Genomic DNA, 23,520 nt, shown 5'->3' with positions numbered 1-23,520 from the left:
GGTATCCAGCCAAGAGAGGGACAGGCCTGCCGAACTCACCAAGGGCCAACCTGAGGAGGAAATGTCTTGGTTAAAATCAGGAGGAGGTACTCATATTGCCATGTCTTACCAGTTTTTGAAAGAGAATTGGTCAACAAACCTTTTTTAGTTTCTGGACCACCCTCCACAGACGTGAGGCAGGGGCACTTATCCCTTAGGCACTGTAGGTGAGGGGACTAGGTCCCATGATATGTTTAGGAGCCCACAAAAATGATTTGGCTTCTGATCCCCAATGGGGTTGATGAAAATGGTTGTCCAAGGAAACACAGGCTAAATCAAGTACATTGTCAAGTATAGGGCCCATTATTATAAGCTATTTTCAATATTTAGGATATTAAGTCTTGGGGCATCTATAAAACACTTCTCCAAGGAAAAACCATAGAGCTGTAAATCTGGCCTGGCCCTCTTTTATTTGACAATAAATAAAATTTATTTACTCCTCAGCAAGGGCTCAGGAGAATATTTCGAGAAAACGTGAGGAGATGAGATGGGGGGATAGGCAGCGGCAAGAAAGCGGGTAAATTTACCCATGTCCACAGGGGCCCACCACAAGGGACATGTATGCTTTTGTAGAGGATCTACAGCCAGAAGCAATAGGAGCTTAGGAGCTGTGCACAAAGATGTAGCATAGTCCAGAGCTGCAACAAGGACCAAAAAAAAGAAAAAGAAAAAAGGCAGGAAATCTGTACCCGGCAAGCATTCTTGAGTGCTTGAAACACTGTGCAGGTTTCTACACCTGCAATCTGATGTTGATTCATTACTAAAAATCTATAGGCTAATGGGGGGGGGGGGGGGCGCTGGCTTTCGCTTTCTTTTGTTTTGTTTGCATAGTGCATCTGAGCACCAGGCATGCTCAGAAAACCCAGCCCTGAACTCCTGCTCCTGGAGACCCGGGGAGTATGGCGGACTCTGACTTCAACCTCATTGCAAAAATTCAGAGCAAGCAAACTCCTAGCTAATAATACGGTCGACCCTTCAAATACACGGCTTTTGAACTTGCAAGTCCACTTAAACACAGGTTTTTGGTGTTTTTTAAAAAAATTTCAATAAATATACAGGCGGCCCTCCATAGCCATGGGTTTCGCATCAGCAGATGCGGAGGGCCGACTCTGGGACTTGAGCATCCGCCGATTTTGGTATCCGCGGCGGGTCCTGGAACCAATCCCCCGCGGATACCGAGGGGCGACCGTATTACTTTGATTACTGTTCCCTTCTTGGTACTGGCTGCCGGATATGGAGGGCTCGGTCAAGAGATAGTCCCCAAACGCTTCTCCAAGGTCTATGGAGCTTGGGTGAGGTCTCTCTCTTACCCTCCACAAAACGGGCACAGCCCCTTGATCTGGGAAGGCGCCCGACCAAGTGCGGAGTACTTAGTCAGCTAGGTTGCAACCTGCCACCCGGAATTCTGCTCTCACGCATGCTCCCTACCAGCGCCTGGGCGGCGCGCAACATCCTCTGCGCCCTGCCCGCGCCCCCTTAGACGGTCCCTAGACGGCCGACGCCCTGCCGCATGCGCACATCAGCTAACCCAACCCCCAGCAGGCTGTGGTAAACCCACAGCGGGCGTCATACCAGAATCTCTGAAACCGGACCAGCCGCCAGAGGAGCCTTAACGTGCCAGATCGTGGGCCACCGCTCTAGCCTTGAGTCGTGAGCCGGGGGTCTCAGGAGATCCGGAGCAGCCTCTGCTGAAGCTCACAGCCTCCTCGACAGCAGTCGGGACATGGAGCGTCAGCCGCAGAGCAGCCACGATGCCTATGACGTCACGGATGCAGCCATTGCCCGCTTCTTCAAGCTGGGGGTCGAAGAGGAGCGGGAAGAAGCAAAAGGTCAGTGGCGGGTGGGGCACTCGCTTTAACGGATTCCAGGAAAGGTACTTTCCCAGGGCGGGGCGAACGGCAGGACCCCCCCTCGGACGCAGGCCCTCCCCAGAGCCGGGCTCACTCGACGGCCTGATCTTTCTCTTTGGGTTTCCTCCCTTGCAGAGGTGAAGCCCGCGGAGATGTCGCCTCCCGGAGAGGGGGGAGAGGAGCAGAAGGCTCAGTCCGAACCGGAGCAGGGAGCAGCCGCGGAAGGGAAAGAGGCGGGAGACGAAGGAGAAGGAAAGGAAGGCTGCGAGGTCAGCGTCGGAGCCGCCGGCCCCGCGGACGGCGAAAGCCGCGAGGCCGAGACCGAGGCCGAGGCCGAGGCGGGCGGCGGCGAAGGCGGAGAGCAGGGCGGCGAGGAGCAGCCCCCGCGGGCCGCCGTCGAGGGTCCCGAGACCGCAGATGGGCAGCGGCGGGGCCCCCGCGCCAGGTTCACGCAGGTGCAGGTGCAGGACCTGGAGAGCGTTTTCAAGCACACTCAGTACCCCACCGCGCTCATGCGGTAAGCAGGCGTCTCGGGTGGCGCGGGCTGCCGCGCGGGTGGTGGGCGGCGCTCTCGCGAGTCCCTCTCCTAGGCTCCGGATCTGAAAGCCCCGGGGCCTGGCGGCGGCCCGCCCTTCCGGCACACTCGAGGCCTAGGACGGGGGCGGGGACTCTGCCTGGCGGGAATCGAGGTCGATATTTCCGTGCGGTGTTTGAGTAAGTCACGTTGGGGAGCTTTGTGGGCCGCCGGTTCACATAAATAATGAGTCGCCCGAGACGTGGTGGAGCAAATGCAGAGTTGGAGTCTACTTTTATCTGAAATTTTGATCATCAGTTATTCATGGATTATATTTGCATTAGTTTAAACACTACATGAAAACATCCTTTATCTTTTCTTTTTTTTTTTTTTTTTTTTTTTGCGGTGCACGGACCTCTCACTGTTGTGGCCTTTCCGGTTGCGGAGCACAGGCTCCGGACGTGCAGGCTCAGCGGCCATGGCTCACGGGCAGGCTCAGCGGCCATGGCTCACGGGCTCAGCCTCTCCGCGGCATGTGGGATGTTTCCGGACCGGGGCACGAACCCGTGTCCCCCGCATCGGCAGGCGGACTGTCAACCACTGCGCCACCAGGGAAGCCCTAAAACATCCTTTATCTTGATTACTGAATTTTTAAAAATAAATCAATTTATTTATTTATGGCTGCATTGGGTCTTTGTTGCTGCTCTCGGGCTCTGGGCGCGGGCTTTCTCTAGTTGCGGCGAGCGGGGGCTACCCTAAAATTGCGGTGCGCGCATTGTGGTGGCTTCTCTTGTTGCAGAGCGCGGGCTCTAGGCGGGTGGGCTTCCGTAGTAGTTGTGGCACGTGGGCTCAGTAGTTGTGGCTCGCGGGCTCTAGAGCGCAGTCTCGGTAGTGGTGGCACACGGGCTTAGTTGCCCCGCGGCATGTGGGATCTTCCCGGACCAGGGCTCGGACCCGTGTCCCCTGCATCGGCAGGTGGATTCTTAACCCCTGCGCCACCAGGGAAGCCCGATTACTGAATTTTTAGTTACCCCTGAAGTTTGTGCCTGAGGCAGAATTGTTCCCTAAAGCAAGCTTCTGTGTGGAGAATGAATGGGTTGCTGAGTACCTGTGAATGCGGCTAAAATTTAAAAAGCTATCATTTACATTGTGCTTACTGTGTGTTAAGCACTTGTTTTAAAGGGTTTTTCTACATACTGTCATTGAATCTTCACAACCCCTTGTGAATGTGGTAGCCACTGTTATTATCCCCACTTACAACTGTGAAAAAACTGAAGCTCAGAGAAGTGATGAGACTTGCCCAAGATGGCACAGCTGGAATGTGGCAGAGCTGGGATTCAGTCCTAGGAGTCCTAGGAGGACTGAACAGCCTAGGAGGCTGTTCAGTAGGCAAGGCCAGAGGTGATGGTGTGTTGGTCCAGGGTAGTGGCGATGGAGAGAAGTGAACAGATTAAAGAGATATTTAGCAGGTAAAATTGATAGCAATTCATGGTAATTTGAACACGGGGGTAAAAGGAAATGTTTAAGAAAAATGTACAAATTTCTGATTTGCCCAAATGAATGGCTGCTGGTATATTCAGTGAGCTAGGGAATATTGAAAGACAATAAAAGAAGCTTGCAAGAGACAGAGGAGGAGTGTTTGGAGAGGCTGTTTGTAGGCAAACCGTATCGTGGAAACCTGGATGGCGGTAGGAGACGATTCAACAAGAAGGGATGGTAACTAGCATCAACTTCGGTTTAGGATTTTCTGTTCAACTCGATTACTCCAAGTTCGGTTGCTTTTTGCTGTGGTGTGATAATTGGATCAGCCCAATTTCTCCCTTTCTCAAAAGTGTCAAACTCAAGATGCCCCTTGATTTGGATGTCTAGAGCTGCCTGATAAATATTTTTTCTTCCAGTCTATTATGATATAATTAACATTCAGTACTGTATAAGTTTAAGGTGCACAGCATAATGAGTTGGCTTACGTGCGTCATGAAATGATTATCATAATAAGTTTGGTGACCATCCATCATCTCATATAGATACATAATTAAACAGAAAAAAAGTTTTTTGTGTGATGAGAACTTTTAGGAACTCTCTTAACAGATTTCGTATATAACATACAGCAGTGTTAATTTTATTTATCATGTTGTACATTATATCCCTAGTACTTATTTATCTTATAACTGGAAGTTTGTACCTTTTGACTGCCTTCATCCAATTTCCCCACCTCACTCAATTTCATTTCTTTTTATGGCTGAGTAATATTCCATTGTATATATATGCCACATCTTCCCCATCCATTCATCCGATGATGAGCACCTAGGTTGCTTCCATCTCTGGGCCATTGTAAATAGAGCTGCAATGAACATCCTGGTACATGACTCCCTTTGAACCATAGTCCTCCCAGGGTATATGCCCAGTAGTGGGCCCGCTGGGTCACGTGGCAGTTCCACTTGTAGTTTTCCAAGGAACCCCCATACTGTTCTCCATAGTGGCTGTACCAATTCACATTCCCACCAGCAGTGCAGGAGCGTTCCCCTTTCTCCACACCCTCTCCAGCATTTATTGTTTCTAGATTTTTTGATGATGGCCATTCTGACCGGTGTGAGATGATATCTCACCGCAGCCCTGATCTGCATTTCCCTAATGATTAATGATATTGAGCATTCCTCCATGTGCTTGCTGGCAGTCTGTACAACTTCCTTGGAGAAATGTCTACCCAGGTCCCCTGCCCATTCCTGGATTGGGTTGCCCGTTTTTCTGTTATTGAGCTGCACGAGCTGCTTGCATATTTTGGAAATTAATCCTTTGTCAGTTGCTCCATCTGCAAACACCTTCTTCCATTCTGAGGGTCGTCCCCTGGTCTTGCTTATGGTTTCCTCCGCTGTGCAAAGGCCCTGAAGTTTCACTAGGTCCCACCTGTTCACCCTTGTTTCTATTTCCATTTCTCTAGGAGGTGGGTCAAAAAGGATCTTGCTGTGATTTATGTCACAGAGTGTTCTGCCTATGCTTTCCTCTAAGAGCCCGACAGCTTCTGGCCTTACATTCAGGCCCTCCATCCATTTTGAGCTTATTTTTGTGCATGGTGCCAGGGAGTGATCTAATCTCAAACCTTTACATGTACCTGTCCAGTCCTCCCAGCACCACCCATTGAAGAGGCTGTCCCTTCTCCACTGTACACTCCTGCCTCCTTCATCAAAGATAAGGTGACCATATGTGCGTGGGTTCATCTCTGGGCTTTCCATCCTGTTGCATTGATCCATCTCCCTGCCTCTGCGCCAGTACCACAGTGTCCCGACCACTGCAGCTCTGTAGTACAGTCCGAAGCCAGGGAACCCGACTCCTCCAGCTCCGTTCCTCGTTCTCAAGACTGCCCTGGCCATTCGGGGTCCCCTGTGTTTCCTGTATGGATATTTTAGCAATATTAATTCTTCCAATCCAAGAACACAGTGTATCTTGCCATTTGGGGGGAACATTTTCAAATTCCTTCATCAGTGTTTTGTATATAGTTTTCAGAGTATAGGTCTTTCACTTCCTTGGTTAAGTTTATTCCTAGGTATTTTATTCTTTTTGATGCTATTTTATTTCTTATTATTAATTAATTAATTACTTTTATTTTTGGCTGCGTTGGGTCTTTGTTGCTGCACGTGGGCTTTCTTTAGTTGCGGCAAGTGGGGCCTTTTCATTGCGGTGGCTTCTCTTGTTGCAGAGCACAGGCTCTAGGCACGCGGGCTTTAGTAGTTGTGGCACGTGGGCTCAGTAGCTGTGGCTCGCAGGCTCCAGATCGCAGGCTCAGTAGTTGTGTCCCACAGGCTTAGTTGCTCCACGGCATGTGGGATCTTCCCAGACCAGGGCTTGAACCTGTGGCCCCTGCATCGGCAGGCGGACTCTCAACCACTGCGCCACCAGGGAAGCCCTGTTGGAAGATTTTTAATCACAGTTTCAATTTAATTACTTGTGATTGGTCTGTTCATATTTTCTATTTCTTCCTGGTTCAGTCTTGGAAGGTTATACCGTTCTAAGAATTTGTCCATTTCTTCCAGGTTGTCCATTTTATTTCCATAGAGTTGCTTGTAGTAGTCTCTTAGGTTGCTTTGTATTTCTGCAGTGTCTGTTGTAACTTTTCCTTTTGCATTCCTAATTTAATTGATTTGAGTTCTCTCCCTCTTTTCCTTGAGGAGTCTGGCTAATGGTGTATGAATTTCGTTTATCTTCTCAAAGAACCAGCTTTTAGTTCTGTTGATCTTTGCTATTGTTTTCTTTGTTTCTATTTCATTTATTTCTGCTCTGATCTTTATGATTTCTTTCCTTCTGCTAACTTTGGGTTTTGTTTGTTCTTCTTTCTCTAGTTCCTTTAGGTGTAAGTTTAGATTGTTTACTTGAGATTTTTATTGTTTCTTGAGGTAGGCTTGTATTGCTATAAACTTCCGTCTTAGAACTGCTTTTGCTGCATCCCATAGGTTTTGGATCGCCGTGTTTTCATTGTCATTCGTCTCTAGGTATTTTTTGATTTCCTCTTTAATTTCTTCAATGATCTCTTGGTTATTTAGTAACGTATTGTTTAGCCTGCATGTGTTCGTGTTTTTTACGTTTTTTTCCCTGTAATTGATTTCTAATCTTATAGCGTTGTGGTCAGAAAAGATGCTTGATATCATTTCAATTTTGTTAAATTTACTGAAGCTTGATTTGTGGCCGTAGATGTGATCTGTCCTGGAGAATGTTCCATGCGCAGTTGAGAAAAAAGTGTAATCTGCTGTTTTTGGATGGAATGTCCTATAAATATCAATTAAATCTATCTGGTCTATTGTGTCATTTAAAGCTTGTGTTTCCTTATTAATTTTCTGTTTGGATGATCTGTCCATTGGTGTAAGTGAGGTGTTAAAGTCCCCCACTATTATTGTGTTGCTGTCGATTACCTCTTTTATAGCTGTTAGCAGTTGCCCTATGTATTGAGGTGCTCCTATGTTGAGTGCATATATATTTATAATTCTTATATCTTCTTCCTGGATGGATCATTATGTAGTGTCCTTCCTTGTCTCTTGTAACATTGTTTATTTTAAGGTCTATTTTATCTGATACAAGTATTGCTACTCCAGCTTTTTTTTTTCTTTCTTTATTTTTTTTTTGTGGTACGTGGGCCTCTCACTGTTGTGGCCTCTCCCGTTGCAGAGCACAGGTTCCGGACGCGCAGGCTCAGCGGCCATGTCTCGCGGGCCTAGCCGCTCCGCGGCATATGGAATCCTCCCGGACCAGGGCACAAACCCACGTCCCCTGCATAGGCAGGCAGACTCTCAACCACTGCGCCACCAGGGAAGCCCTCCAGCTTTCTTTTGATTTCCATTTGCATGGAATATCTTTTTCCATCCCCTCACTTTCAGTCTGTATGTGTCCCTTGGTCTGAAGTGGGTCTCTTGTAGACAGCATGTATATGGTTCTTATTTTTCTGTCCATTCAGCGAGCCTGTGTCTTTTAGTTGGAGCATTTAGTCCATTCACGTTTAAGGTAATTATCGATATGTATGTTCCTGTTACCATTGTCTTAATTGTTATGGGTTTGTTTTTGTAGGTCCTTTTTTTCTCTTGTGTCTCCCACTTAGAGAACTTCCTGTAGCATTTGTTGTAAAGCTGGTTTGGTAGTGCTGAATTCTCTTAGCGTTTGCTTGTCTGTAAAGCTTTTGATTTCTCCATCGAACTGAATGACATCCTTGCCGAGTAGAGTAATCTTGGTTGTAGGTTCTTCCCTTTCATCACTTTAAGTATATCATGCCACTCCCTTCTGGCTTTTGTAGAGTTCCTGCTGAGAAATCAGCTGTTAACCTTATGGCAGTTCCCTTGTATATTATTTGTCATTTTTCCCTTGTTGCTTTCAGTAATTTTTCTTTGTCTTTAATTTTTGTCAATTTGATTACTATGTGTCTCGGTGTGTTTCCCCTTGGGTTTATCCTGCCTGGGACTCTCTGTGCTTCCTGGACTTGGGTGGCTATTTCCTTTCCCACGTTAGGGAAGTTTTCCACTATAATCTCTTCAAATATTTTCTCGGGTCCTTTCTCTCTCTCTTCTCCTTCTGGGACCCCTATAATGCGAATGTTGTTGCGTTTAATGTGGTCCCAGAGGTCTCTTAGGCTGTCTTCATTTCTTTTCATTCTTTTTTCTTTATTCTGCTCCGTGGCAGTGAACTCCACCATTCTGTCTTCCAGGTCACTTATCTGTTCTTCTGCCTCAGTTATTCTGCGATTGATTCCTTCTAGTGTATTTTTCATTTCAGTTATTGTATTGTTCATCTCTGTTTGTTTGTGCTTTAATTCTCCTAGATCTTTGTTTAACATTTCTTGCATCTTCTCAATCGTTGCCTCCATTCGTTTTCTGAGGTCCTGGATCATCTTCACTATCATTATTCTGAATTCATTTTCTGGAAGTTTTCCTATCTCCACTTCATTTAGTTGTTTTTCTGAGGTTTCATCTTGTTCCTTCATCTGGTACATAGCCCTCTGCCTTTTCATCTTGTCTATCTTTCTGTGATTGTGGTTTTTGTTCCACAGGCTGTGGGATTGTAGTTCTTCTTGCTTCTGCTCTCTACTTCCTAATGTCTGTTTTTATTGAGGTATATTTGATTTACAATGTTATATTAGTTTCAGATGTGCAGCACAGTGATTCAATATTTTCATAGATTATTCTCCATTTAAAGTTATTATAAACTATTGGCTCTATTCCTGGTGCTGTAAAATATATCCTTTTTTTATTATCCAATTCAGTTTCATTACTGATCATTGATGTATTCAAATTTTCTATTTCTTACTGCTTTAGTCTTGGGAGACGGTACATTTCTGGGAATTTGTTCATTTCTTCTAGTTTGTCCATTTTATTGATGTATGATTGTTCATAGTAATCTCTTATGATCCTTTGTATTTCTGTGGTGTTGGTTCTAACCTCTTTTTCTTTTCTGATTTTATTGATTTGGACCCTCTTTCTCTTTTTCTTGATGAGTCTGGCTAAAGGTTTATCAATTTTATTTACCTTTTCAAAGAATCATCTCTTACTTCCATTGATATTTTATATATTTTAAAATCTATTTCATTTCTTTCTTCTCTGATCTTTGTGACTTTGTCCCTTGTACTAACTTTGGGTTTTGTTCTCTTATTTTGTTTTTTTTGTTTTTTTAACATCTTTATTGGGGTATAATTGCTTTACAATGGTGTGTTAGTTTCTGCTTTATAACAAAGTGAATCAGTTATACATATACATATGTCCCCATATCTCTTCCCGCTTGCGTCTCCCTCCCTCCCACCCTCCCTATCCCACCCCTCTAGGTGGTCACAAAGCACCGAGCTGATCTCCCTGTGCTATGCGGCTGCTTCCCACTAGCTATCTATTTTACGTTTGGTAGTGTATATATGTCCATGCCACTCTCTCAGTTTGTCCCAGCTTACCCTTCCCCCTCCCCGTATCCTCAAGTCCATTCTCTAGTAGGTCTGTGTCTTTATTCCTGTCTTGCGCCTAGTTCTTCATGTCATTTTTTTTCTTAGATTCCATATATATGTGTTAGCATACGGTATTTGTCTTTCTCTTTCTGACTTACTTCACTGTGTAAGACAGACGCTAGGTCCATCCACCTCACTACAAATAGCTCGATTTCGCTTCTTTTTATGGCTGAGTAACATTCCATTGTATATATGTGCCACATCTTCTTTATCCATTCACCTGTTGATGGACACTTAGGTTGCTTCCATGTCCTGGCTATTGTAAATAGAGCTGCAATGAACATTGTGGTACATGACTCTTTTGGAATTATGGTTTTCTCAGGGTATATTCCCAGTAGTGGGTTTGCTGGGTCGTATGGTAGTTCTATTTTTAGTTTTCTAAGGAACCTCCATACTGTTCTCCATAGTGGTTGTATCAATTTACATTCCAACCAACAGTGCAAGAGCGTTCCCTTTTCTGCGCACCCTCTCCAGCATTTATCGTTTCTAGATTTTTTTGATGATGGCCATTCTGACCGGTGTGATATGACATCTCATTGTAGTTTTGATTTGCATTTCTCTAATGATTAATGATGTTGAGCAGGGCTTCCCTGGTGGTGCAGTGGTTGAGAATCTGCCTGCCAATGCAGGGGACACGGGTTCGAGCCCCGGTCTGGGAAGATCCCACATGCCACGGAGCAACTGGGCCCGTGAGCCACAACTACTGAGCCTGTGCGTCTGGAGCCTGTGCTCCGCAACAAGAGAGGCCGTGATAGTGAGAGGCCCGCGCACCGCGATGAAGAGTGGCCCCCGCTTTCCGCAACTAGAGAGAGCCCTCGCACAGAAATGAAGACCCAACACGGCCAAAAATAAATAAATTAATTAATTAATTACAAAAAATGATGTTGAGCATTCTTTCATGTGTTTGTTGGCAATCTGTGTATCTTCTTTGGAGAAATGTCTATTTAGGTCTTCTGCCCATTTATGGATTGGGCTGTTGTTTGTTTGATATTGAGCTGCATGAACTGTTTGTAAATTTTGGAGATGAATCCTTTGTCAGTTGCTTCATTTGCAAATACTTTTTTCCATTCTGAGGGTTGTCTTTTGGTCTTGTTTATGCTTTCCTTTGCTGTGAAAAAGCTTTGAAGTTTCAATAGGTCCCATTTGTTTATTTTTGTTTTTATTTCCATTTCTCTAGGAAGTGGGTCAAGAAGGATCTTGCTCTGATTTATGTCATAGAGTGTTCTGCCTATGTTTTCCTCTAAGAGTTTGATAGTGTCTGGCCTTACATTTAGGTCTTTAATCCATTTTTAGTTTATTTTTGTATATGGTGATAGGGAGTGTTCTAATTTCATACTTTTCCATGTACCTGTCCAGTTTTCCCAGCACCACTTATTGAAGAGGCTGTCTTTTCTCTACCATATATTGTTGCCTCCTTTATCAAAGGTAAAGTGACCATATGTGCGTGGGTTTATGTCTGGGCTTTCTATCCTGTTCCATTGATCTGTATTTCTGGTTTTGTGCCAGTACCATACTGTCTTGATTACTGTAACTTTGTAGTATAGTCTGAAGTCAGGGAGCCTGATCCCTCCAGCTCCATTTTTCGTTCTCAAGATTGCTTTAGGTATTCGGGGTCTTTTGTGTTTCCATACAATTTGTGAAATTTTTTGTTCTAGTTCTGTGAAAAATGCCAGTGGTAGTTTGATAGGGATTGCATTAAATCTGTAGATTGCTTTGGGTAGTAGAGTCATTTTCACAATGTTGGTTCTTCCATTCCAAGAACATGGTATATCTCTCCATCTATTCGTGTCATCTTTAATTTCTTTCATCAGTGTCTTATAATTTTCTGCACACAGGTCTTTTGTCTCCTTAGGTTGGTTTATTCCTAGATACTTTATTCTTTTTGTTGCAGTGGTAACTGGGAGTGTTTTCTTAGTTTCACTTTTCGATTTTTCATCATTATTGTATAGGAATGCCAGAGATTTCTGTGCATTAATTTTGTATCCTGCTGCTTTACCAAATACATTGATTCACTCTAGTAGTTTTCTGCTAGCATCTTTAGGATTCTCTATGTATAGTATCATGTCATCTGCAAACAGTGACAGCTTTACTTCTTCTTTTCCAATTTGGATTCCTTTTATTTTTTGTTTCTCTGATTGCTGTGGCTAAAACTTCCAAAACTATGTTGAATAAGAGTGGTGAGAAAGTGGGAAACCTTGTCTTGTTCCTGATCTTAGTGGAAATGGTTTCAGTTTTTCACCATTGAGGACGATGTTGGCTGTGGGCTTGTCATATATGGCCTTTATTATGTTGAGGAAAGTTCCCTCTATGCCTGCTTTCTGCAGGGTTTTTATCATAAATGGGTGTTGAATTTTGTCGAAAGCTTTCTCTGCATCGATTGAGATGATCCTATGGTTTTTCTCCTTCAATGTGTTAATATGGTGTATCACATTGATTGATTGGCGTATATGGAAGAATCCTTGCATTCTTGGAATAAACCCCACTTGATCATGGTGCATGATCCTTTTAATGTGCTGTTGGATTCTGTTTGCTAGTATTTTGTTGAGGATTTTTGCATCTATGTTCATCAGTGATATTGCCTGTAGTTTTCTTGCTTTGTGACATCTTGTCTAGTTTTGGTATCAGGGTGATGGTGGCCTCGTAGAATGAGTTTGGGAGTGTTCCTCCCTCTGCTATATTTTGGAAGAGTTTGAGATTGATAGGTGTTAGCTCTTCTCTAAATGTTTGATAGAATTCGCCTGTGAAGCCATCTGGTCCTGGGCTTTTGTTTGTTGGAAGATTTTTAATCACACTTTCAATTTCAGTGCTTGTGATCGGTCAGTTCATATTTTCTATTTCTTCCTGGTTCAGTCTCGGCAAGTTGTGCCTTTCTAAGAATTTGTCCATTTTTTCCCGTTGTCAAATTTATTGGCATATAGTTGCTTGTAGTAATCGCTCATGATCCTTTGTATTTCTGCAGTGTCAGTTGTTACTTCTCCTTTTTCATTTCTAATTCTATTGATTTGAGTCTTCTCCCTTTTTTTCTTGATGAGTCTGGGTAATGGTTTATCAATTTTGTTTATCTTCTCAAAGAACCAGCTTTTAGTTTTATTGATCTTTGCTATCATTTCCTTCATTTCTTTTTCATTTATTTCTGATCTGATCTTCATGATTTCTTTCCTTCTGCTAACTTTGGGGTTTTTTTTGTTCTTCTTTCTCTAATTGCTTTAGGTGCAAGGTTAGGTTGTTTATTTGAGATGTTTCCTGTTCCTTAAGGTAGGATTGTATTGCTATAAACTTCCCTCTTAGAACTGCTTTTGCTGCATCCCATAGGTTTTGGGTCATCGTGTCTCCATTGTCATTTGCTTCTAGGTATTTTTTGATTTCCTCTTTGATTTCTTCAGTGATCACTTGGTTATTAAGTGGTGTATTGTTTAGCCTCCATGTGTTTGTATTTTTTACAGATCTTTTCCTGTAATTGATATCTAGTTTCATAGCGTGGTGGTCGGAAAAGATACTTGATATGATTTCAATTTTCTTAAATTTACCAAGGCTTGATTTGTGATCCAAGATATGATCTATCCTGGAGAATGTTCCATGAGTACTTGAGAAGAATGTGTATTCTGTTGTTTTGGGATGGAATGTCCTATAAATATCAATTAAGTCCATCTTGTTTAATGTATCATTTAAAACTTGTGTTTCCTTATTTATCTTCATTTTAGATGATCTGCCCATTGGTGAAAGTGGGGTGTTAAAGTCCCCTACTATGATTGCGTTACCGTCGATTTCCCCTTTTATGGCTGTTAGCCTTTGCCTTATGTATTGAGGTGCTCCTATGTTGGGTGCTTAAATATTTACAGTTGTTATATCTTCTTCTTGGGTCGATCCCTTGATCATTATGTAGTGTCCTTCTTTGTCTCTTGTAATAGTCTTTATTATAAAGTGTATTTTGTCTCATATGAGAAATGCTACTCCAGCTTTATTTTGATTTCCATTTGCATGGAATACCTTTTTCCATCCCTTCACTTTCTGTCTGAGTCTTTAGATCTGAAGTGCATCTCTTGTAGGCAGCATGTATGTGGGTCTTGTTTTTGTATCCATTCAGCCACTCTTTGTCGTTTGATTGGAGCATTTATTCCATTTATATTTAAAGTAATTATTGGTAGGTATGTAATTACTGCCATTTTGCTAATTGTTTTTGGAGTTCTTTTTTGTTCCTTCTTCTTTTGCTCTCTTCCCTTGTGATTTGATGACTATCTTTAGTGTTATGTTTGGATTCCTTTCTCTTTCTGTGTGTGTGTATCTATTATAGATTTTTGGTTTGTGGTTACCATGAGGTTTATATATAGCAGTGCATTAGATTATACGTATATATGTATATATCTATATTCTTTTTTCTTATTCTTTTCCATTGTATTTTATTACAAGATATTGAATAGAGTTCCCTGTTGCTATACAATAAATCCTTGTGGTTTATCTGGTATCTATGGTAGTGTGCATCTGTTAATCCTGTGCTCCCAATTTATCCCCCCACTTGGTAACCATAAGTTTGTTTTTTATGTCTGTGAATCTGTTTTTGTTTTGTAAATAAGTTCACTTGTTCTGTTTTTTAGATTCCACATATAAGTGATATCATGTAATATTTGTCTTTCTCTGTCTGACTTACTTCACTTAGGATAGTACTCTCTAAGTCCGTCCATGTTGTTACAAATGGCAGGATTTCATACCTTTTTATGGCTGAGTAATATTCCATTGTATATATATACCACATCATCCTTATCCATTCATCTGTTGATGGACACTTAGGTTGCTTCCACATCTTAGTTATTGTAAACAGTGCTGCTCTGAACATTGGGGTGCATGTATCTTTTCGAATTAGAGCTTTCATCTTTTTCAGGTATATGCCCAGATATGGGATTAGTGATGTTGAGCATCTTTTCATGTGCCTGTTGGCCATCTGTATGTCTTCTTTGGAGAAATGTCTATTTAGGTCTTCTGCCCATTTTTTGATTGCGTTGTTTGTTTTTTTGTTATTGAGTTGTATGAGCTATTGGCATATTTTGGAAATTAAGCCCTTGTCAGTTGCATGGTGTGCAAATATTTTCTCCCAGTGCGTAAATCTAATGTGCTTGGACCCCTTGCTTCTTGGGGAGAACCTCTGCAATTGTAATTATCCTCCCATTTATGGGTCGCCAACCTGGGGGTGTGGGTCTTGACTATACCACATCTCGGCCCTTCCTATCCATCTCATTGTGTTTCCTTCTTTATATCTGTAGTTGTGGAAGCTCTTGTCTGCTAGTCTTCAGGTCATTCTCATCAATAGTTGCTCTGTAGGCTTCCCTGGTGGCGCAGTGGTTGAGTGTCCGCCTGCCGATGCAGGGGACACGGGTTCGTGCCGCGGTCCGGGAAGATCCCACATGCCGCGGAGCGGCTGGGCCCGTGAGCCATGAGCGCTGAGCCTGCGCGTCCGGAGCCTGTGCTCCGCAACGGGAGAGGCCACAACAGTGAGAGGCCTGCGTACCGCAAAAAAAAAAAAAAAAAGTTGCTCTGTAAATAGCTGTAATTTTGGTGTACCCATGGAAGGAGGTAAGCTCGGGGTTTTTCCTATGTCATCATCTTGGCTACTCTCTGAATAAACATTTTAACATAGCATAAAATGTGCATTGTATATTTTGTTTCATCCATAATGTCAAGTGCTGAATATTTTCAATATTTTTCCCCTCAGAAAGGAGCTTGCAAGACGCCTGGGAGTGACTGAAGCCAGTGTGTGGGTCAGTAAACCTGAAAAAAGCAACTTGGCACGGCAGCCAATCTAAAACCTGCTTTAGGAATTGGATACCTTGTCCTAGACATTCTCAAGTTGGTGTGTTTTTGTACACTTGTCGATGTTTTGGAAACAAGGTTTGGACTTTTGGGGCTTTGGGGCCAGAATATATGTATCTTCAGTAAAGTTAAACTCCTTCCAAAACTGGTATCCCTTAGGGGACAAGTCTCTGTGGAATCATGTTGGGGCTGATTCTGACTTGGCAGTTATTCAAATTAATGCACCAAATAGCTGGGTTAGAAGAGGGTTCAAGTATACTAAATTATTTAAAAGTTTTAAAGCCAGGCCTAAGCTCTTTGTATAAGGAGTGAATTTACAAGTATTCAGGCAATTGGGTAAGGGAATAAATAACTCACCTCGGAACACAACATGTGAGCAACTAATATATGTTTAGTTTAGGTGAGACTGATGGGGAGGCGAATAGCTTAAAATTCCAAGTGCCTGGTCCTCTTGCTGTTGTTTTTATGTGTTTGGTAGAGCAGTGTAGAGAGTTTCAGCCGTAAATTTTAATTTTCTGAAATTTTTTGATGTGCAGCCTGAAAACATTGCTAACATAGTAGGTTGTGCAGTATGATGGAGAGGGGGGAAAGGTTTGCAACCTTTAGGAATTTGTCTAAACATATAAAACAATAAAACAAACAAAAAGAACAAATTTGAATAAATTTCCACTGACCTCAAAAGGTGGACGGGTTTGAGAATAATTGGATACTATCGATATATGTCTTGGAGATACTGCGTAAATTCAACATTATGAAACTACCGAATGTATCAGTGAATATTATTTTCAGCAATTTCTAATGTCTAAGAATTTTTTTCTTCCGTTTTCATACTATTATGAGGGATTGGTTTCGAAGAATTTGTTTGTGATGGTCAGTGGTTGGCTCTCAGCTAGTCGCTTACCTGTGTTAATTTGAAATACTTGCTCATTCATTCAGGTAGTGGTTACTAGTTGGTAGCTCATGGCACAGAAGCTGATTATTTGTCCATAGAACACAGTAAGTTGTATCAAAGGAGTATATATATATATATATATATATTTAATATATTTATTTATTTATATTTGGCTGCGTTGGGTCTTCGTTGCTGTGCGTGGGCTCTTCTCTAGTTGAGGAGAGCCGGGGTTACTCTTCGTTGTGGTGCGCGGTCTTCTCAGGGCAGTGGCTTCGCTTGTTGTGGAAGAGGAATATTTTTTAAAACACAAGATTGATAGAAAGGAAGAAAGAAGGAAGGAAGGAAAGAAGAATCAGGATGGGTTCACTAGCTTTGCTGCAGAGAGCGTGTGTGAGGGCAGTGATGGACACGGGCTGCAGAGCTGGTGGTGGGGTCTGGAAAGCAGTGCTGGCGGCCTAAGGCCACGGGCTGGGCTCACAGTCAGGTCTGGCCAGGGCTTGGGAGGCGCAGGCCTCTGCTTTCTCAAGCAGGCAAAGCAAGCTCAGAGGAAAAGAGAAACTGAAGTTTTGGTGGCTTGCTTCTCCTGGGTTTACGTAGTGGTCTCTTAATGGAGTTCTGAAGGGGAAAGGAGCAAGAAGAAACAAATGAAGAAGACGGGAGAATGTTTTCATCTATTTCCAAACTCTACAGCATGAGCGTCCCAAAGAAACATTTAATGGACACCCTCCCTTGGTTTGCAAGGACAGTAGGAGCTGTTTTATGAAACCAGCATTGGAAATATGGAAGTAGTGTCAGCCTGAACCTCACATAGCCAGCTTTGCACATTGCTTATATTTATGCAGATTTGACCATTGGTACACTCGAACCCCCCAAAATGAGCTCTATTACACTGGCTTTTCTCGACTACATATTCATGCAGCAGAAGGACCCAAATACTAAGATGGGAGAGGGAGGATGGGACGACAGAGAGAGGAGGCCCTTGGTCTCATGTAAAATTTGCCGAGTGGAAACATCCAAAAATACTAAATATGGCACAATTCCATTAACTGAGATGCTGAGGGAGCAGTGGAGTCCACAGGACAGGTTTTACTTTCAGTTGTTAATAGTTGGCAGATATTTAGGGGGGAGCCGTTTTGTGACCCCTCACTCACGTGGTTGTCGGCTGTCTTCCTAAAATGCAGGTTGCACCCTCTTGACTTAAGCATAAGGAACAGGATGGGGATCTCCTGGTTGATTAGCAGCTCCTAGAGGGCGCAACCTTGCTGGGCACCAGAGGCTCTGCTCCAAGGCCCTGCAACTGTAGCCAGAGCGGAGTGAGCTGACCTGGTCCTGAGCCCAGGAAGGTTTGGAGGGTGGGGCAGGTTGGAGAGTGCAGAATTGACAGAGGTGACAATGGTATGCCTCTTTCCCCCCAAACTCTTGTCTGGGCAAAGATTTTAAGAGTTTTAGTAAATTTGGGCTGAGTTCGTCTAAGCATTCGTTACCCCTATAGTCTAATATTAAGGCAGTGTCCAGGGCTTCAGTTCCGCCGGTGTCCAGCAAGACAAGCCACAAAGTCCCTGGACCCCCCATGACCAAACCTCCCTCACAATACCATCTCCTTCTTTATAACCATCCCAAGGCTCCAGAGGATGAATGACCCTTTTTAGTCATCCTTGGGGAAAGCTTTTGTTTAAAAATCCAACCCACTCCTATTGATTATTTACTGTAACCAAAGATGGGTTTTTCAAAATGGGGACCGTTCCCCTCAGTATGATTTTAAAAGGCACCCGCTTTTTCCTATGCTCAACTTCCCCCATAACTAAGGTGACACCTGCCCAATGAGTAGGGATTAGTGGCAGCTGGAGCTGACGGTCAGTTGTCAGGACGCGGGCCTCCCAGGCACAGTAATAACAGCAGGGACAGAGTGCAGTTGGTCAGCTCCACCTGCGTGTAAGAGTGGGGGAAATAATAGAAAAGGTGGGAGGGGAGAGACAAAGCCATATGCCAATCCAGAGCCTGGCACATAGTCGGTGCTCGCTCTTGGGGGGGAGGGCGGCTGAAGGGAGCGCCTTCAGCTACATATCCTAAGATACTTTAGCAAGAAGGAAATAGCTTCTCCTGATGCACTTCCAAATCTTCAAGGCACCGGGAGCTCCCTGCTGCAATTTTTCATGTCTGACATGAAATGCTCAATATACTAATCAATCTCTTTTTCTCTCTGCTTGAAGGCTTGGTTTAAGAGGAAAAGGGCCAAGTGGAGGAGACATCAGAGGGCACTAATGCTCAGTAATGTGCCCCCCGTGCTCCCTGTTGTCGTCAGCTTGTGTGAGCCCTGCCCTGCCGTCTCGCGTCAGGAGCTGAATTCGTCATGCGATCTTCTGGAGCCACTGCTGATGGACCTGTCCCTGCTGCCCAGACCGCCCGTGCCACCCAGGCCACCTGTGCCACCCATGCTGCCCGTGCCGCCCGTGCCACCCGTGCTGCCCGAGGATCCCATGCCACCCATGCGGCCTGTGGTGCCCAGGCCGCCCGTGCCACCCATGCCGCCCATGCAGCTCATGTGGCCCGTGCACCCCATGCCACCAATGCCGCCCGTGCCGCCCATGCTGCCCGAGCCGCCCCTGTGGCACGTGCAACCCATGCCACACATGATGCCCATGCAGCCCTTTCCTCCAATGCCGTTGCCTTCTCCACCCAGGCTTCTTCCACACTTGCTTCCCTGTAGGTGCCCTCATGCAGCATGGCCTGGTCCCTAACCATCGGTGTTCCTACGGGAGCCCTAGTTTCCTCTTAAATGGTGTCCATGACAGTTTTTTTCAAAGGTCCTTTGAGCCAGTTTCAAATTCTGCATACCTCACCACCAAGAGCAGTTCCCCAAATGCCTGCAAAGTATATTAAATAGAAGTAGAGGCCTTGACCCACTGTTTTAGGGCATGTTTTGTATTTTCAATAAAGTTGTGAGTTCTCTGCATATTTGTTCTCTGTGTCACATGGGGTTAGTAAATTTGATGGAAACGGCTAAGCCAACTCCATTCAGACCGAATGCCCAGGAGGCCTCCTTTCATGCAGTAACAGCCCTGAGTCACCATCATAGGCCATGCACATCTCAGAAGTTTGCCAGGTGCCCGTGAGGGGTTTACACAGACCCACCTGTTCTCTTCCACCCTCTCCCCCAGCACCCATGCTCCCCGCACGCTGCCCCATTGGGACCACCTAGATGTGCAAAACGGGTGGTGTGAGTCTCGAATGGGAGAACAGTGTGTTTCGAAGCAGGCCTGAGGCCCATTCATGGTGACCAGCTCAGGTACAAGGAGGACTCCAAGGGACACTTCTGCAGTGACTACTCATAGGGCTTTATGGAGGAGAGGGAGCGGGGCACCGTCGGCTTCTCTCCCAGTTCTGTTCACCGCCTTCCCTGTTGTGGAGGGCACCTGGGGACAGAAACCACGCTAGCGGAGGGGGAGGGGCCTACCTCTGCGAAGGTAACACAAGAGGAGACTGTCCAGGCCCGCATGGGGCTCTTCTCACCCCCTCTCCCCCACCCCCAGATACGGAAAGCATATCATAGCTCCTTCCGCAGCTCAGAGCTGACGGATGATGTGGCCTTCAAGTGTATTTTGTCACCTTCAACATCCTTGGGAGAACCCTGGTTCCAGCTAATTCAACACTGAAAGGGAGCCTCTTGGGTGAGTGTTGCCTGAAGCCAGGAGGTGGTGGTCCCTGAGCACTGATCCAGGATAATCACTTTATTTAAAAGAAGCAGGTAGGGCTTCCCTGGTGACGCAGTGGTTAAGAGTCTGCCTGCGGGAAGATCCCACATGCCGCGGAGCAACTAAGCCCGTGAGCCACAACTACTGAGCCTGTGTGCCACAACTACTGAAGGCCGCACACCTAGAGCCCGTGCTCCACCACAAGAGCAGCCACTGCAATGTGAAGCGCCGCAACTACAGAAAGCCCACGCGCAGCCACAAAGACCCAACATAGCCAAAAATAAAATAAATTCATTTTAAAAATAAAAATAAATAAAAGCAGCAGGTATGGGAACATATGTATATGAAAAACGGATTCACTTTGTTATAAAGCAGAAACTAACACACCATTGTAAGGCAATTATACTCCAATAAAGATGTTAAAAAAATAAAAATGAAAAATAAAATAAGAGCAGCAGGTAGACCTTACGTTTGTTCACGGGACCTTCTTCCAATGGAACTGCCAGGTAGAAAACACACACGCACACACACAGATACTGCACAGGTGTGCACCCTATAGCACATGTCTGTGACAGAAGCACAGACATACCCGGAAAATAGTTTCTATCACATGTTGGCTATTTTATAAAAAGGACTTGACTTTATTGTTCTCTGACTCACTGAAGGTACTTTATATAATGATCCAGATGATTATCGCTTGACCCTAGTCTCCTGGGTGTAGGGTACACCTGTGTAGTATGTGTGTGTGTGCGTGTGTGTTTTCTACCTGGCAGTTCCATTGGAAGAAGCCCCGTGAACAAACGTAAGGTCTACCTGCTGCTCTTATTTTATTTTTCATTTTTATTTTTTTAACATCTTTATTGGAGTATAATTGCTTTACAATGGTGTGTTAGTTTCTGCTTTATAACAAAGTGAATCCGTTTTTCATATACATATGTTCCCATACCTGCTGCTTTTATTTATTTTTATTTTTAAAATGAATTTATTTTATTATTGGCTGTGTTGGGTCTTTGTGGCTTGCATGGGCTTTCTGTAGTTGCAGCGCTTCACATTGCAGTGGCTGCTCTTGTGGTGGAGCACGGGCTCTAGGTGTGCGGCCTTCAGTAGTTGTGGCACACAGGCTCAGTAGTTGTGGCTCACGGGCTTAGTTGCTCCGCGGCATGTGGGATCTTCCCGCAGGCAGACTCTTAACCACTGCGTCACCAGGGAAGCCCTACCTGCTTCTTTTAAATAAAGTGATTATCCTGGATCAGTGCTCAGGGACCACCACCTCCTGGCTTCAGGCAACACTCACCCAAGAGGCTCCCTTTCAGTGTTGAATTAGCTGGAACCAGGGTTCTCCCAAGGATGCTGAAGGTGACAAAATACACTTGAAGGCCACATCATCCGTCAGCTCTGAGCTGCGGAAGGAGCTATGATATGCTTTCCGTATCTGGGGGTGGGGGAGAGGGGGTGAGAAGAGCCCCATGCGGGCCTGGACAGTCTCCTCTTGTGTTACCTTCGCAGAGGTAGGCCCCTCCCCCTCCGCTAGCGTGGTTTCTGTCCCCAGGTGCCCTCCACAACAGGGAAGGCGGTGAACAGAACTGGGAGAGAAGCCGACTGTCCCCTGCTCCCTCGTCTTTTAAATGGTCTTAATTGGTAAAATTCAAAGATAATGACCTATGTCAGAACCCAGTTTTATGTTACTAATATTATTAGTCTATGAAATCTCTCAGGCTGGGATCCCCTGCCCTTAACCAGTGTACTTTGTATATGGAGTGGTTGGTGTCTCATGTAAGACAATCTGTCTCAATTCCAACAAAGAAAGGAAAGTGCTTTGCTAAGTGTCATCTCTGAGCTCACTGCCTGGAAGACACCATACAAACCCAGGATCCACACAGACGTGCTGCTGAGATGGCATGGAGTGGTAGAGGCATGCAGTTTGGGAGGAGGAAGTGTAGAAGGCATTGTGGCTCAATAGGAAGAAGACAAACTTCGGGCTCAGAGGGTTTCAAATCATAGCTCCGCCACGTACTGGCTTTGTGACTTTCGACAGACTGTTTCAGCTTTCTGAGCCTCATCCATACAAAGGGATCTTAATAATAGTTCATAGGGCTGAAAAGAAGAGGAAATGAAGAGATTCATGTAGAGCACTCAGAACAATGCCTGGCAAGCTGTAGGTGTTCAATAAACATTAGCTACCATGATGATGATTAAATAAGACACTAACAACAACAGATGGAAAAAAACAGTAAAGGAATCAGAAGGAGCCCACTGCTTCCCTGAAGCTGGGAGAATTTTCTCAGTACTACAGGGACAGATGTGTCTTGAGCTGTCACTCATTAGGGTCTATGCCCAGCAGCCAAGGAAGAAGGATTTGTATGGACACTCATTGATGAGCACACAAGCTGCAGAGCTATGAATACTGCTGCTGATGATGGGGACTGGCCTCAGCTCTGCTCACTTGTCTGAATCCCACAAAGCCCATAAGACTAACTGCTATGATCCTTCTAGTGCCACAGCAGGCCCCAAACCATAGCTCTGCCCTGTTTCTGGGCACAGGAAAAAAAAAAATTTACTGCAAAAATAGCAAAACTTGACCAACGAAAAGAATAATGTAAAAATGGTGTTCAGGCGCCCTCTTCTGGACAATCTGGGCAAGGGCTTTCCCAAAGACGTCTCTGGATCTGGTCACTCAATAATGGGGCCTCAAGGGAGATTGATGGGCTCCCCATTTAGGAACTCGGGGCCAGGTACCAGATTACCTGGAGAGGCTGCATGGTGATAGCCCTTTGCCTTTCTTGGTGAGTCTGAAGATGAATGAGAGAGCTCCACTGTCTTAGCTTCGGACACAATTATTGGCCTGTTATTGGGCCTTGGTGGATATTGAGCACATGATTCATGGCTGTGAAGTAATCTTAAGACCATAAGTTCCAATCATGTCATGGATACAAGCAGATGTCTCAAGTCACCTCGTGGAGGTGGCTCAGGAATCTTCTATGTAAATGGTACATATAGGAATGTGCAAAACTCGGTCCAGATGGGGTCTCAGAACTCCCTGAAAGTTCTCAGGAGTGTCCCTTTGGCTGTCTGGCATACTGCCCGAAGAGCCAGTGCCTCCACTGGCCCTATGAGGGTGCAGAGACAAAGACCTCCCTGGACCATAAATGGGCCTGATCAGCACACCTGATAGCTCCTCCCGGTTAACTACTAACGAGCAGGAATAGGGCGCAGCTGCCATCCAACCTGAGAACGACCTTTCCCTTACCGAGCATGGTAAGGGATGCTCA

General features: G+C 44.8%; 1 protein-coding gene across 1 annotated transcript; it reads left to right on the top strand.

Annotated features, from left to right (window-relative positions):
* Positions 1 to 1,634: 1,634 nt before the first annotated feature.
* Positions 1,635 to 19,297, top strand: LOC132418084 (homeobox protein ESX1-like). The gene is made up of 4 exons (XM_060001983.1): positions 1,635 to 1,868; positions 2,025 to 2,406; positions 15,570 to 15,615; positions 18,770 to 19,297. The coding sequence occupies exons 1-4, from the start codon at positions 1,763 to 1,765 to the stop codon at positions 19,295 to 19,297; spliced, it is 1,062 nt and encodes a 353-aa protein (XP_059857966.1). The 5' UTR covers positions 1,635 to 1,762.
* The last annotated feature ends 4,223 nt before the right edge of the window (positions 19,298 to 23,520 follow it).

The sequence above is a fragment of the Delphinus delphis genome, chromosome X (genome assembly GCF_949987515.2).
Source record: "Delphinus delphis chromosome X, mDelDel1.2, whole genome shotgun sequence".
In the NCBI taxonomy this organism is placed as follows: Eukaryota; Metazoa; Chordata; class Mammalia; order Artiodactyla; family Delphinidae; genus Delphinus; species Delphinus delphis.
Note: the sequence above shows the minus strand (reverse complement) of the source record. Positions and strands in the feature narration are given on the sequence as shown.